At 37.9% G+C, this 16,111-nt stretch overlaps 1 protein-coding gene across 5 annotated transcripts in view; it reads left to right on the top strand.

Annotated features, from left to right (window-relative positions):
* CFAP44 (cilia and flagella associated protein 44) overlaps window positions 1-16,111 on the top strand; it is a 43,374-nt gene that overhangs the window by 8,692 nt on the left and 18,571 nt on the right. For all 5 annotated transcript variants that reach the window (XM_026792868.2, XM_026792867.2, XM_026792870.2 and 2 more), the window contains exons 5-17: window positions 218-320; window positions 638-854; window positions 2,268-2,382; window positions 2,897-3,061; window positions 4,127-4,282; window positions 6,347-6,394; window positions 7,182-7,281; window positions 8,505-8,599; window positions 10,253-10,459; window positions 11,394-11,504; window positions 13,132-13,284; window positions 15,028-15,246; window positions 15,703-15,845. In XM_026792868.2, the coding sequence (XP_026648669.2) occupies window positions 218-320; window positions 638-854; window positions 2,268-2,382; window positions 2,897-3,061; window positions 4,127-4,282; window positions 6,347-6,394; window positions 7,182-7,281; window positions 8,505-8,599; window positions 10,253-10,459; window positions 11,394-11,504; window positions 13,132-13,284; window positions 15,028-15,246; window positions 15,703-15,845 (1,832 nt within the window). The remainder of the gene's footprint in view (window positions 1-217; window positions 321-637; window positions 855-2,267; window positions 2,383-2,896; window positions 3,062-4,126; window positions 4,283-6,346; window positions 6,395-7,181; window positions 7,282-8,504; window positions 8,600-10,252; window positions 10,460-11,393; window positions 11,505-13,131; window positions 13,285-15,027; window positions 15,247-15,702; window positions 15,846-16,111) is intronic.

The raw sequence follows: 16,111 nt of genomic DNA, 5'->3' as shown, positions 1-16,111 counted from the left end.
TAAATGTGGGATATACCATTTTGTGTGCATAGTGGCTTCATTCTGATATTGAGCAATAGATTGACAGTTGTTCAGAATAAACACACAGAAAAATGCAATCTAGTATTTATGGCAGTATGTTTTGACTAATGAGTGGGTGAATACAATAACTCAGTAACTATCAGGATAAAGACAAAGGTGTTATTACAGCATGCAACAAGACTTCTGCTTTTTCAAGGCACACCCTAGTAAGGAGTACTTTGCAGTAGGAGAAAAAGGAAAGAAGCCAAACATTGTCATCTACACATATCCTTCGGTGAGGCCCTACAGAATACTGAAAGGTAGTGTAAAATGTTCTATTTTTGTTTTATACAGATGGACTAGTGTTGAAAGATCCCAGCAGATGGAGCAGTGGATCACTTTTAGTTTAGGAGGAAATAGAATCTTCTGGTCCTTCACAGCAAAAATATAAAACATTGGTTTCAAGTTTTTTATTGCATGGGAAGAAACTTCTATTTGATAGAGATAGCCAACCTAAAGCCATTACCTATTGAATAAAAAATAATTTCAGTGAATGTTGAGCTCCTTCTGAGTAGATTTTTGTGTTGTTTCTACCTCTTTCCTGTGCATGTGTTTTGGGTCTTGTACATTTCTTTAGGTGGAACAGAGGTAGCTTATGTTTTTGGTGATTTCAACCGTACTGGCTCTTTGCTGGCCAGTGTTGGGAGCAGCCCTGACTACATGTTGACCATCTGGGACTGGACACAAGAGGAGACTCTGTTGAGGTCAAAAGCTTTTGCACAGGATGTTTACAAGGTCATGTTTTCTGCTGAGAATGAAGAGCATCTGACTACAGGTGGATCAGGACACATCAAGTAGGTTTGCTGTTTAGGATTAATACATAACACCTCTGCAGTCATAATACATAGTAGAAGACTAACAAGAATGTATCATTAGCAATCGTACCAATGAGGAATGCTATTTTACCTGGCCCTTACAATTACAAAAATGAGGATTTTCAAATTCTTCAGCCAGTCAAACAAGTCTTTCAATATCTTTGCTGTCCAAATAGGATGATGCTTGATGTTAAATGTCAGTACCTCTGGCTCCAGTCTTCAAATTTCAACAAGCATTGGGAAGTAATGAAAAATTCTTATGTATGCATGTCTTCTAGCTGGTAACATAGGATATTTACTGTATTTACCTTCTGTGCCTTCTGGGCTTTCTGTCTTTGATTTTTGAGCTCATCTATTCCTTGGACAGCCATTGGAGCTGGTTGCCAAGTCATGGATCAGAAGCCCTCTGATCACACCAAAAGCCTACAAAAGATGTTTCCATACATTCCCCTCCCTGCTTAGTTCATGGCTCCTTTTATAAAACAGGGTCAAACACCCAACGACTTTAAACTTTCTTTCTGTGTTCTGTGCTTAGCCGGTACTCAAATGTTAACCCAGCAGAATCTTATGCTATGAGTGGGATTCTGTTGTAATAAAAATGATATCTTTAAAATTATAATGCATCTTAAGTTTCTTTGAATTTTAATGGGGAAATCAGATAAAAATCTGAGATTTGCTTTATAGTTTGGTTGCAAGGTGGGTCTGAAATAGCAAAATATTTATTTAGACACAGAACAAGTGTAATTTAGAAATCTGACTAAACAAAATTCCTTATAAACTTTCTTTTGAGTTGAAATACTACAAATAACCTCTGACATAGCTTTTATTACATGATAAACATGACCTTTCACCCAAACGTGGACTCAAATTACAATTTCCAACAGTCATCTTAAAAGTAATGTCTCCTGCACACACAGAAGACACTAATATTTAGGATAAAACCTTCGACTCAGTGAGATTTTATAGTAGAGTTTAATTCCACAAGAGGACTTGGATGACATTTAATGAAGTCCTTAGTGCCTTGGGTTTACAAAACTGAGCATCATACACCCCACAGCAAAGATAAAATAGATATTCCTAAGTATGTGTATGAGTTGTAGCCAGAAAGATGTAGATGTGGATTTTACACTTCTTAATTTTTAATAGTAGTTTAATCTTTATTCTGCTTATTCCAAATCCTTTTCCTAGCTTTTTCGTAGGAGTGGGATAGGGAAATGTTTGTGTAGATGTAAAGCTTTATGTAATTTTCAAAAAAACCCCCCCAAGTTCTCCTGCAAAAAGGAGTAATGCATGAGCAAGGCATGCCTGGTAAGAGTACTGCAATGTCTAAGAGCGATTGAACAGTGTTTAGGAAATCTTGTATCAGTGGGGGGTGTTTTTTTCTGTACTCAGGTTCTGGAAGATGGCTCTCACATTAACTGGTCTCAAGTTGCAAGGAGCTTTGGGCAGGTTTGGGAAAACAGCAGTGTCTGACATTGTAGGTTTTGTGGAGCTGCCTGATGGGAAGGTAAGTGAGAAAAAGTGACCAAATGCAAAAATATTATGTACCCTTTTAGGCTTTGATATAAAGTCTGCTTTGTAAGTTAGAGAGTTACTATTTGCTTAAAAATGTTTTTAATCAGGCCCGTGATGCACTGTTCTGAGAAGAAAATATTGCCATCAATTTGCCCAGAATCCCAGTCTTGCTTTGTAATAATTGGAAAATAGTTAGTATTGTAATTCCCAGAAAAAAGATCTGGGTTGGCTTAGGGCAGAGTGTCTTCTAATGTGAAAACATTAGTGTACAGAAATACAAAGAGACTGTTGGTCCCAATCTTCACCAATTTCAGTGCATGCAAATTATGTCACATTGCTAAAAAGTTGAACCTCCTCACCCTTTACATCTTCTCTTGCAAATGTCTGTACTTTGCCACTGCTTTGATGCTTTCATGGAAGGAAGACACAAATGTTAATTGGGTTCTTGCCTGCTTCTGCACAATTACATGCAGGTGCTTACATACTTATCTTCATTTGCATTGAAGGTTGTCTCAGGAACTGAGTGGGGCAATTTGCTGCTTTGGGAAGGTGGCCTCATTAAAGTAGAGCTCTGTCAAGCTGGACACAAGCCTTGTCACGAGGGCCTTATCAGCCAGTTAATTTTTGATGAAGGAGACCTTTACTCTGTTGGAAAAGATGGTGTCATTCGGGTGAGTTTTTCTTTTGCTCTGCCTTTAGGTGTGCACATGTATGGTCAGCAGGTAAATATTATGTATTTCCTTTACCAGGCTTTTGGAGGACAGTTTATTTCCAAAAATTATTTGGTATAACAAAGAAAATAAGAGCACATCTCCACAGTATATGTATTTGAACTGGATAGCATGACATGCAGTTTTCCTTGTTTAATAGTAATAAATAAATCAGCTTTTACTTTAGTAAATCAAAACAATCTTCAGTGGTTTTCTAACAGCTTTGTTCCTGACTACATTTTAACATTGTATAACTTCCAGGCCTATTAACATGTGGTGTTATCTAAAAGATAAAAAACAAGCTACAGGAATATTTGAAATTAATTTTCTGCATGTTTAAAAATACAGATTATTAATGTTAAAATAACACAGAAATTAACTAGCATCTCAAAGATACATGCCCTAAAATGGTGGAAAATTAAAGAAAAAGCATCCTGAAGTTAACAAATAATTCTGTAAATTAAGGTCAAAATGTTTTCCTTATGCATCACACCACTTTCTGATCTCACCTGTCAATGATCAAGAATTTTGCAATCTTATTTCCCTGCTCTTTAAGGAAGAACATGATATGTCTTCTGCTGATGTGTGGAATGGCCAACATAATCAATGCTATACTGACCTATAGACAGTGGAGGGTTACAAACACTGTTGTTGTATTTTATAGGTTGGTGTTTTCCCTTAGGAAAATTCACGTGATTATAAGCATGCTAACTGATGTGGTGTCCTTATCGTACAGAGCAGAACATGGAAGGGTTAGACTTCCCATTACTTTGTGCTGCCTCAGTATGAGCCATGCTGAGTGCCCACAGATACCATTTAATCTGCACAGTTCTGAAGTTGCCATGTACAGCTCTGCTAGTGTCAGGGCTCAATTGAAGCTCCAGTCACTGTTCTAGTTATGTTCAAAGCAGTGATTTTGCTTTCTTAAAATTTTGATTTTCCATATTTATTGTGTATGAAAACCACCTGGTCTTATAAAAAAAGCTTTTTTATTTTTTCTTTTTTAATGCTTCCAATGCCATGAAGATGTGGAACTTTGAGATAGTAGATACTGCTGATCCTGTGGATGACACAGGGTTAGTGGAGATGGAGCCTATGAATGAACTTTGGCTTGGCAAGAATGTCAGCCTGAATTTCATTACAAAAATTCATGACCAGGGACAGTCCTTCTGGTTTGCTCAGGTAAGACACACTCAGGTACATGCATCTCTGTGGAGAAACACAAAACGAGGAACATGCTGCAAAATGAGGAACATGCTGGTAAGTAATGGTAGGAGTCTATTAGTAGGAGTCTATTACAAATCAGAGTGTTTCTTTTTAGTAGAATTCAGCCTTCTAGATATATAGAAAATAATCTTCTTATCTACCTACCTACCAATCCAAGTCCCAGTGCAATTGCCACGGGGTTTGTTTTTAATTTGTGGGGACAGAATTTGGCACGGCATTCCTGCTAATGCCACGGGAGGTCCATGCGGCATTGGGGAAATTTCAATGCTGTCGCCTGATTTGAATATGTTAAGAGAGAAAAGGCGCAGAGGAAAAAGATCAATCCAAAATTATGCGACAGATTGCAATGACGAAGTATTTTCTTGGGATAAGAAAACAAGCATTGCTACGGCAATTTTCTCACCTCAAACAGCATCAGGGGTGGCTTTAACTCAGATCGACCACATGGGTTGCTGGTTGAGCAAACATGCACGATCTGTGTCTGTCGCATTGGATGACATGCTAAGGGACGTTAGTGGTATAAGACAGGCGACTCTTCAAAACAGAGCTGCAATCGATTATCTATTGCTCGCCCATGGACATGGGTGTGAAGAGTTTGAAGGGATGTGCTGCATGAATCTCTCAGATCACTCAAAATCGATTCATGAAAGTATTAGAAACATAAAAGACAGCGTAAATAAGCTTGGCGAGATCACGGGATCATGGGTTGATCAGCTGGCAGATTTCTTTGACATTTCTCCTATTTGGAGAAGAATCTTAAGGATAGGGTTTTATGTTTTAATAGTCCTACTAGTCCTCATGATTGTCGTCCCGTGCATTTTTGTATGTCTGAAGCGCGCCATGAATCGGGTGATAAAAGAGGTCTTCTTGGTGCAAACAGAAGGGGGAGATGTGGGATCTCAGGATTTGAGTCCTGGCATGCCGAGCCCCCGGGACCACCCTTGGGGGGCCCGGGAGTCCTGGAATGTTGCCAGAAGTGTCTGGTGGCAGGACTTTGACCCTACACGGGAGACGACACCTTTATGAAGATAAGAGGGCCTCACCGGGGTGAAGGGTGGAAAGATTAGCTAATTAGAGGGTGAGAAACAGGGTTTAGGATTTATGTACAGGGGGGTTTAGAGGAGTAAGATGGAGGAATTGGGGTGTGTCCTACCCTCCTTCTTCTTCCTTCTCTCCTCCATCTTCTTTGGCCACGGTGGCACCTTTGGATTGGTTATTACTAAGAGTACACCGAGTTATAAGAATAGATGGTATTGGGGAAAAATGATAAATATTGTATACGTAACTAGGGGTATAAAGATACGTGGCGGTCCGTGGGACGGTACAGTGTGCCCATGGCTGACTGCTGTGCGGATTTCTGTTGGGCTGAAAGAACATCTTTTAGATAAACAATTAATAAACATAAAACCAGAAAGAAGAACTGAAGCCTCTTCTTGTCCTTCAACACGCGTGGTGCCTCAAGGCCACCCCGGGCCTTTCAGGCCCCTCAAACAGCCGAGGAAAACCCAGACCTACCTACAGGTTTGGTTTGGGTGTTTTTTTTGTTTGGTTGGTTGGTTTTTTTGTTTGTTTTATTTTTGTTTGTTTGGTTTTTTTAACACAGAAACAGGCTTCCTAGAGAGGTTGTTTAAGTTCCAAGCCTGTCAATGCTTAAGAGGCATATATAGAGGACTTTAATAATATAGTTTAAATTTTGGTCAGGCCTGAAGTGATCAGGCAATTGGACGAGATGATCCTTGCAGGTCCTTTCCAATTGAATTATGTTACGTTATGCTGTGCTGTGTTTTTAGTGTATAGTAATGTGTGAGGCTCTGGCATAAGAATAGGAGAATGCCAAAAGGTATTGTCAAGTTCTATTACCTTAAAGTGATGAATGGGAATCTTAAGACTAACATAATTGCATTTAGTAATTTTTGTTTCACAGTGATAATCATTAAGGACTTTTTAAGAAGTCACCATGTGCACATTTATTTCCAAATTGAGTCTGAAAATATTCAATTAATGTGTTTTTTTCTTCAGGATACAAGTGGATCAATATGGAAGCTGGATTTGACTTTTTCAAATATGGTAATTTTGGTTTTTATTTCTTCTGATTTCTTCAGTTCATTTGCAATAGGAACCATGTTCTATGACATCCTGTAACTATAGTGGTTCCATCGGGAATGAAATTTGTGTTTTGTGAAGTTGTATGGTAGAAACTTGTAGCATTGAAACAGATATTTTATTTCATACAGTTTTCAAACATAATTGATTGTAATGGTTGTGCAGGATGGTAAAGAGGAATTTGATTTTTGATTCCTGAAATTTCAGCTGCCAAATTCAAGTTACTTTAAAGGAGATTAATTCTGTAAACTGGTAATGAAAGCTGCATGGATGCAGGAAATGAGTTCAAGGAGTGTTGTTATTTTCTCTATAGACAGGTGTTAGAACTAATCCTTACTGTAGTCTTTAAATGAAAGAAAGAACTAGAAAAAAAGAAGAAGAAGATGAAACACATTTGAAGGGTTTTATCCTACTAGTAACTAGTGTTACTGCTGGAGATGTTTTTCATGGAGAAATAGATGACAGAGGTGAAAAAGCAGCATTTAATTTTTGCTCTGGAACATAATAAAGTTAATAGGAACAATCCCTTGTGGGGAATAGAATTCTAATGTGAAAAGTAAAATATGTTCCAAGTATTTTACGGTAAATAAAATACACATACTATACAAACTAATTGTATTTAATGTAAAAAAAAATGTTGCAAAGTCTGTAATGTCTTGGATGATTAAATTATTTCCCAGGCAGCATAAGCTCAAACTGGTGAGCACAAGTGTAAAATGCAGCATAATTTCTCTTCTGTTTTGCACCGCAGAGCCATGACCCAGAGCGTGTGTGTACCTTCCACTCTGGGGGGATTGAGGCCATCGGTGTGTCTCCCTTTACATGCCTGATGGCCACCACAGCTCTTGACCGTGAGTGCACTGTTCCTTTCCTCTCATGCCACTGCCATTATTGGTTTTGAAGGGCAATGATGCTTGGTTTGGAGCTACTGTGTTTTGGTTTTGTGCTTTTGCTATTGCAAAGTCACTTTACATCCAGTTGTTATTCCTGGGATCAGTTCTTTAATAGTTAAGCCAAACCATGAATGTTTTGAAACAATACTTTAAGACTCCTTCATCCTAAAATCCTGGGACTGTAGCAATGGAAGTTTTTAATGAGAAACTTCGTGAATTGTTTGTTCTGAAGGAATGGCTGGAAAGGTGAGGCATCTGGTTTGAGTAACAGTACTTGTATTCAGTGCTGGGGTTTAATAAGTTTTGGGATTTTTATCTTGTAAGGAATTACATGCACCTGCAGCATTGTGTAAGCCATTGCAAATATTAATGTTTGTGCCTTTCTTAGAAAATGCAATACCTATTATGCTCTCATGAACAGATAACAAGCAATTACAGACATATTCACTTAACTTGTATAGAGGTTGCTTTTCAGGCCTCTCAATGTTAGCTTTATTGTGCTTTGAAAGAAGAACTACTGGCCAGAACACTAACAATGTCATTTACACTGTTCAAAAAACATTACAAGGTCTTTTAATTAAATTCTTGTCAGTACTGTCTTGTAATTCGTCTGCATTGTGCAATGCAGATATTCTTCTAGCCTGAGGACTAACTCCTACCAGTTGAGCAAACTACGTTTCACATAAATGCTAGTTGGAAGGGAATTTTATGCAATCAGTATGTGTGCCTTTGAATCTGGTTATTTTCCCTCTAATGAAATCAGATCTTTTGTGGACAATCTCCTATGTTTTCTTCCCTAGGCAGTTCTAAATAGTAGCCTATCATATTTTCCTATGTTGTCAGTACAGATTTTCCGTAGAGTATGCCACAATTCTGTGCTCACTTGAAAATTACATGTAGATTGTCTGCCTGGGACTTCTTATTACAACCCTCAGCCTCAAAAACTCTTAGTTCTGTATAAGTTGAAGAGTGAAGAAATCATATATTTTGTTCATGAGCACCATGTTAGCTATGGTGCTCTGTAACCATCAGTCATCTTTCATGCTGACATTTTGTTACTCAAAAGAGAGAACATACATTTAATCCAGATTTTAATTCAAATAAATAGACATTTCTCCATAAATCCTAACGTGTAAGTGACATTGCAAGAAATAAATTCTTACTGTCTCCTTTCCACACAGGGACAGTGCGCATCTATGATTTCAGCAGCAACAGCCAACTGAGCGTAATCAAGTTTAAACAGGGAGGAACAGCGCTGGCATGGGCACCGTCTATTGTGAGTATTTCCTAGCCTGTTAAGCAAAAATTCACCAAGGAGCCTATGAGCCTGCCAGCATCCAGGAAGCTGCTCAGCAAACAAGACATTAGAGCTCACTTGTTAGGCCATGGTGAAATTCACTGTAGCAGGATAGATACGTTTGTGGGGTAGTATGTTTGTATACAGTATGGGAACAGTTTAACTTTACTATGGGTTTTCAGGTATCCTACTTTGTGCCTTCGTAAAATTTTAAAATCAGATTTCTGTGTGCAGTATGGGAAGTAGTCTGAGTTTTTAGACTAACAGCTTCTATTTAACCCACACAGAGCAAAAGTCAATTAACATGAGTTAGTTAACACATTTTGAAATGACATCCAGACAAATCACAAACATTTGGAGATAAATCATTAAAAACTGTTGCCAGAACTGATCATTTGTGGAATGTGGAGTCTATCACTTGTAGGCATATTTGCTAATTTTAATTAAAGTGTTGTCTAGTCATGTTCTTGAGAAAACATAGCAGCCTGGTGGATTGATAACAAGCAAATTTAGGAGGCAAATAATTACTTGAATGTTCAAAGTGACGGTTCCACTGGGAGAGTGCCTTCATTTTATAAAAGTTATTATTTTATAAAAATAAAATTCTGGTCATGCAGGCTTTCAGAGATGCTGTTAAGTGGTTACCTGTACCTTAATGAGGTAAGATGTCTGCCACAATAAATTGTACAGCATCACAAAACTGACTCAGTTCAGTTTTATGAAAGTTATTACTTGACACAATCTGAAAAACAAAAGGCACTTAGTCTATCCAGGTGCATTTAAAATTGCATTAGGTACTTGGTCACAATTTAAAGAGTGCAAATGTATTTTAAAATCTCTGCTATTAATCTAAGAAAACTTAGTCCAACATACTTTGAAGCATCTGTATACCATAATCTCCTCATAGCCAAGCTAGCAGTGTCTTTGTTAGATAAGTGAATAGTGACAAGTCAGCTCATAATCGCCTTCAAAACATTACCACATATGCCAAAATATCAGCTAAATCCACAAGTCCAGCTATATCCAGCTAAAACACAGGCCTGTCTCTGCTAAGCTTTATCACAGTTCAAGCCTCTCTTAATTGTTAGCAATTGGCTTACCTACAGCACTTACAGTAAGGACTCCTCCTCCTTTCCATCTCAAGTGGCATTCCTTGTTGACTGCTGTACTTTCTATGGACTCAGCCAGACCCAAGCCTGTTCCCTGACCTCTTAAAAAATCATACTTACCTTTGGTGCCCCATATTATATTCAGGGAAACATAATTCTTTGGTTTGAGTTTCAGCTCTTTTGCTTAAGAAGCTACTGATATATCTTTATATCAGTATGAATTACCTCTTCCTCTGACATTACAACCACATCCTCATTAACATCTTCAGTTTCAGTGACATGTTATCACTAAAAAAAACCAAAACACAATCCAACCCAAAAATAGGCCCCAGTCCTCTCTCTTCCTTTGTGATATCATATTAGAGATGATAAATTACATTTCCCATGTATGCAATATTCTTTGTGCTTTAGCAACACTTCCACATAAGGTGAGTTTAAAGGTAAACAACAGAGCATAATATGGATTATTCTTTGAAGCTCTCAGATGTACACTGTGCTTTTTTTTTCTTTGTTTCACTTAAAGGTAAGTCCCGAGGGAGGTCTAATTGCTGTGGGGTTTGAAGATGGTGTTGTCCGCATGATTGAAGTTTATGATCCCACACTGCTGCCCGGTCATGAAGGACAGGCCAATGAGATTGCAGAGATAAATCTGAAACAAGTTTTCAAACCTCATGCTGCTGCAGTCACAGCCCTGGCATATGAACCAAAGGGATATGTGTTTGCCACAGGGGTATGTATCATGCAGTTTGATTGGTTTTATTAAGCCACAAATGTAGAGCCTTTAAAAGGAGATAAGGTACAAGTTTGTTTACTGACAATGCAGTTTTACTTCTGTTGCTGCTGTTGATTGCTTGCTGTAGTTATCTGTGCAGGGAGAAGGATCTGTTTGCACTCACACCTGTTTTTCTGAAGGAAAGCAACCATGCAATTCACACAATTCATTTTGTGAATTAGTGGACTGTTTAGTGTGAATTCTATAATTCCCTTTGAAAATGGATTTGGTTCATTTGGTTCAGGAATTAGTTTACTAGGATCTTGGAATTAGTAAAAGCAAGTCCGTTGGTACACCACATTGGCAGCAATCCAGCTGCTACCCAGCGCTGCTTGGCCTTGCCACAGGGTCGGTCAGTCAGTCAGTCAGTCATTATGCCTGGTAGTCTTTGAGATGGTTTCCAGTTAATGTGGTGTCTCTTTTTAAAAGCTTGTCCTTAGCCATGATCAGTTTGCTTTTGCACTTACATGTTCCTTAAGCTGAATTCCCATGCATTTAATTTAATGTAGGATTTAAGGTAAAATGAATCATATTGTGTGCCAGTTTTTGAACTTGTTATCTGGGGAAATCAGCTTGTGCTGCCTTATCTGAAAAATCAGGCCTGAGCCTGAGATTTAAAGGAGCTCATGGGGCAATGGGTAGAATGCACATGGCAGGTGATGCCAAAGGAGGCCATTAAGAGATATGGGTGCAACATGTTTCTTGGAACAGTGTGGGCAGGGTTTTTATTTCCTCCCAGTAATCATCATGGAAATCCAGTCCTAAATGTCCCCTGTTTAAACACAAAAAAATGGAAGTGTGTGCCTATGTCATAAAGTACTTAGAGTCTTTTAAATTTTTGATCAGTGATGATTCAGTCATCATCATTGCTTGTTTGTTTGTTTTTCCTCAGAGTAAAGATAAAACAGTTTTCTTTTTTGCTGTTAAGAATGAATACAGGCCTATTGGATTCATCTGTGTCCCTGGGCCTGTACAGGCATTACAGTGGTCTCCACCTTCTCATGTGAGTAATGCATATTTGTTTTCTTTCCTTCCCAGCAGTGTTAACATATAATTTTAAAAAGAATTTTCAGTCAAAATAGATGAAGATCCATGACTCTAGTCATGTCCTCTATAGACAATACAAATAATGTTTTGTTCCTTTGTTCTTCATGCTGCTTCAGCATGACAAAAGGTTCTGTATAGCTAAATCTCTGGTTTGGTCACTATGGACATATTTTGGGTTTTGGATAATGCAAACTACAAGGTTTTGGTATGCTTTTTGAGCCCTTGACTTGAAGAAACAATCTTATTCCTTAGCTTTTGGAAGAACTGATTCTCTTTGACAAAGAAGTTATTTGGGCATTACCGTCTGTGACTCTTGCCCCTATTAAAACAGGCTTTTGAAAAGCTTTTTGACATTAAGAAAGATTTTGGGTGCTTCTTGAAATGCACATTCTGTGTTTGAAACGTGTCAGGACATACCAATGTAGGTTTTTGCTAATATTTAAAAGTGTTCTAGGGTTAGGATAACATTTGAAATTTTATTTGGTCCAGTAACCTTATTTAGAGGAGAGACTATTAATTATTTTTAAATTCTAGCAAGATACATTTTGCAGGTGCATAGTGGCAAAGTGTGGTTATTTCCACTTCTAAAAGCTGGCAAAATAAGTCTTGTTGGTATGAATTCTATGTTACTGCAGAAACAACAGATCTTGATCTGACAGTTGCATTTTGAGTCTTTTCCTTAAAGACAAGGTACTTCTCCTTACTAAAAAAAGCACCCATTGTGTCTTGGGTGTTAGATTCTGCCTGAGTAAGTTTCTCTACTAGTATCTGGCCTCCATTGCTAGACAAGAACATTTGCTTAACACAGTGCCAGCATCTGAGTGTCACACCTCTTCTCTTTTTTTGGTTTGTTTTAAAGAAGCACTGGTTATTTAAATACATTACATTTAATGAAGGCATTTTTAAACTGAGATCCTATAGACACAGGAACCATATCATTCCTTGTTAGGGTTTCCATAGCAACTCTAAAATGTCCTCTTTGCACATTTTTAATGATAGGTCAGATAAAATAAGCCTCTCTCTATTCTCCAGATAGTTTATGAAAATTGAAACTAAATACAGACTTTTCTTTTAAAAACTCAAAACACTGAATAATTATTACCTTCACCTCACCTATTCTTCCTAACTTCCCATTTTAAAGGACTTGTGAGGTGCCAACAAAAAACAAACTGTAAGGTAAGTAGAATTTGGCAAGACTTTGAGCCAAGTCTTGATGATATAAAGGATTTATTAGTATGGAAATATAAGAAATTATCAACCAAAAACCTACTAAGTCATGGGTCAAATCCATCTTTTAATTTAACCAAATTTCCAAAAGATCATCATAATGCTTTCAAGCTAAGCAGTGTCAGAATTTCAGCTGGTTTGGACACAGCAAGTATTTCCTCAATTCCTTAGCTTTGCCTAGCATAAAAGAAGCTCACTGACTTCTGATGTCCATTTAAAAGTGTACATAGAAATAAGAGCATGGTAAGTGTGGCTGGAGTTTGGCTTTATGCCTATGCATCTGCCTAACCAACTTTTCTTCCCATTTGTCTCGATTCCATTTATACATCTGCCCCATTCTTTGTGTTTTTGTACAGGACAAGAGCACGCTGCTCATCCTTTGTGAGAATGGCTTTGCTGTCCAGGTTCCTGCCCCTCACCATGGGAAGCAGTATACAGGGACCACCTATCACATAGTAGACCTGCCAACACAGTACTTCCATTTTTATAGTGTTAAATCCCAAATCAAGGTAAAAAACTCTCCTGTGGCAGAATTTCATCTTCTTCATTGTGCCAGGTGACCAAACTACACAGAAGAGTTTCTAGTCCCTGTATGTCATCACAGGGTTTTTGCTAAGCTCCTTGAAAAGGAATGGCAGGTGAAAGCCATTTGTGGCTTGAAATTACAAGTTGTTTTTGGTTTATTCAAACCTACATGACACTGAAAGCATGATGTGAATTTTGATTATAATTAGAAGACAGCATTAGAGAAAGGGAAAGGTAGTGCATTAGTTCTCAAAATATTTTAATTTTGGTAATTTTGACAAAAAGCACTGTTTCTTGTGGCTGCTATTCACCCTATAGGAAATTTCTTTCAACAGTTATTAAACTGCCAGGAAGTCACCTTGAAGCAAATATGAAACATCCCTTTTTTTTTTTAAGCAGTGTTTCTGGCTTTTGAAAAATATTTTACGTTTAAAGGTGTGCATTTAATTTCTGAATGGTACTAAGTATTTAAAAAGATTGTGTGGGGCCAAAGGAAAAGAGTTATGTCAAGTCACAGCTACAGTTGGTTTTGTGAAACTAAAAAACAAGCTGATCTTAGACTCAGAAGGAGAACTCCAGTGAGCAGGCTCTCAGTTCCATACTTAATCCATTATCAACAGCCTCTCTTGTTCTGTTATTAACCTGTGATTTCTCTGCCTTGTCTGTTAACTGCTCCTATATTACCGAATGTCAGGCAAAGCTTCATTCTGTGTTATAATTTGGAGGAAGTCAGCATGCAGGAGCAAGATCTCTAGATGCTTTTTCACAGCAATACCTATAAGAATGATCACAAAGCATGCATGAGAAAGGAAAGATTAAAATAATATGTATTGAGTTTTGTTGGTTTTCTTGTTTGTTTGTTTTTTGATTGGTTTTCTTTTTGTTTTTTAGTCAAATTAGAAGAATAATGTTGAGAAACAATCACTAAAAATAAAAAATGTTTCTACAGAGAGAAAGAATATTAATGGCTCTCTTTTTACTTTGGAATTAGATAAATAATTAATAAGTTACAAAAAGGATGTTCTAATGCAAGGAAAGATTTCTCCCAGTAAGGGTGGTGATAAAGAAAGTAATTTTTATTATTCCTATCCCTAGAACAGGAGATTTTTTAAAAGGTGTACTAGACAAAGATCAGCTGATAATATTTAAGGGCTTGCTGGTTCAGCTATCTAATATCTTCTTAGGAAGCTATTGTTTTAGAGAATGTTTGGTATTTGTTTATGCTATAGCATGCTTGGATGGAAGAGAATTCTGAAGGTTTGATAAATCTTTCCTTCATTGTTCAGAATTTAAGTCAATTACAGCTTCTCTCTTTTGCTCCATACCAATGATGCACTAGAACTTATTCGAGTTCAGCTTTCCAGTTCTTTTCTTTCTCCAGGGCAGGCAGGGGACAAGACTTAGGATTTCTGCAGGAATAAGCATAGTGGTGAAGATTTGGAATAATCTCTCTGAAGAAATGTTGAAATCTACTTGTCATTCAGAATTATTTCTGTCTCAAAAGAGCAAGAGTAGATACTTCAGAGGAGGGAAAGGGGGGAATTTCACTGGCGAGTCCCATGAAGTCTGGTTGATCTCTGCTAAGTTGACAGGAAAGAGATTTCTGTAGATATTTTGTATGTATAATGCCAGGACCACCTTGGATTTCATGTATGAGACTCCTTCAGTCAGTGATGTGTGGAGTGCCTTGGTTTCATGTCTTGGTGTTTCTCTGCTTGTTGTAATAGCTGAAAGACGAGATTGCTCGGAGAGAGAAAGAAAAAGAAGAGAAGGAGAAGGCAAGGCTTGAATGGATAAAGCAGCAAAAGGAGCTGGGACTTGAGGTAGAAGAAACTAAAGAGGAAGAAGCTGAAGAGGAGCCATTGCCACCTGTCTACATACCAGAGGAGCCCAGTCCCATCCTCTGTGGCTTTTATTCAGCACCCGGAAAATTTTGGCTTTCCTTGGTAAATCAGTTTTTACTTCATATTGATTGGGTTGCATGATGTGACATCCTTTCCCTTTGAAACCTGTCATCCCTAGGACATCCAATTCCTTTCGTCCTTGACTGGTTTCACTGGTTGTTGTGAAGTATACCAGTAGTGTCACTCTGATTCAGATTGTTTGGTTAATATCCAGTAGGTGCCCTTCTTGGTGGTGGCTGAATGGGCAAAAAGACTGAGCTGTTCCCTCACAAGCAGAAGGTAGAATTTTAGCATAGTGGTAGAATGGCTTTTAATGCCAGAGATCATGACAGACTTCTGTCTGTGGATAAATAGGGTCTCTAGGTGTTTGGAGGTAGCATTTTCTAACCTATCACAGGTCCTTAAGAAAGGAAGAATTATTCTGAAATTTGCATTTTCCTGGTCAGTTGCTTCAGTTCTCTGTTGTCACCATTTCCTTATGGTCCTTCTCTTCTTCAGGGTGGATACGACTCAGGGTTTCTCTATCATTGTGAATTCTCACGTGGTGGTGAAGAAGACCCTGAGAAGAGGAAGGATGAACCTTTTGAAGTGATTCCTATGAAGAACACTGAGAACAATCCCATTCACCGAATCTCCTTCTGGTAAAATACTGTAATGTAAGAAATAGCTCTGGGATAAATCTTGATGAAATTTAACTTGGAAGGGGGAGTGTATGCTCCTTTGTCCCTTTTCAATTGTGGCTCAACTCTAGTATACACGAACTCTCTCTGATTTTCCTGGTACTGAGTTTCACTTAAAATTTCTAATGGACATAGCTGAGCCATGTGTCTGATAGAATAATTTTAAAAGACCTTCAAAGACGAAAAAGTGGGATTTCTAAGTAAGTACAGACTAGAAGTCAACCACC

The sequence above is a fragment of the Zonotrichia albicollis genome, chromosome 2 (assembly GCF_047830755.1).
Source record: "Zonotrichia albicollis isolate bZonAlb1 chromosome 2, bZonAlb1.hap1, whole genome shotgun sequence".
Lineage (NCBI taxonomy): Eukaryota > Metazoa > Chordata > Aves > Passeriformes > Passerellidae > Zonotrichia > Zonotrichia albicollis.
This window is presented reverse-complemented; position numbering and strand designations above follow the sequence as displayed.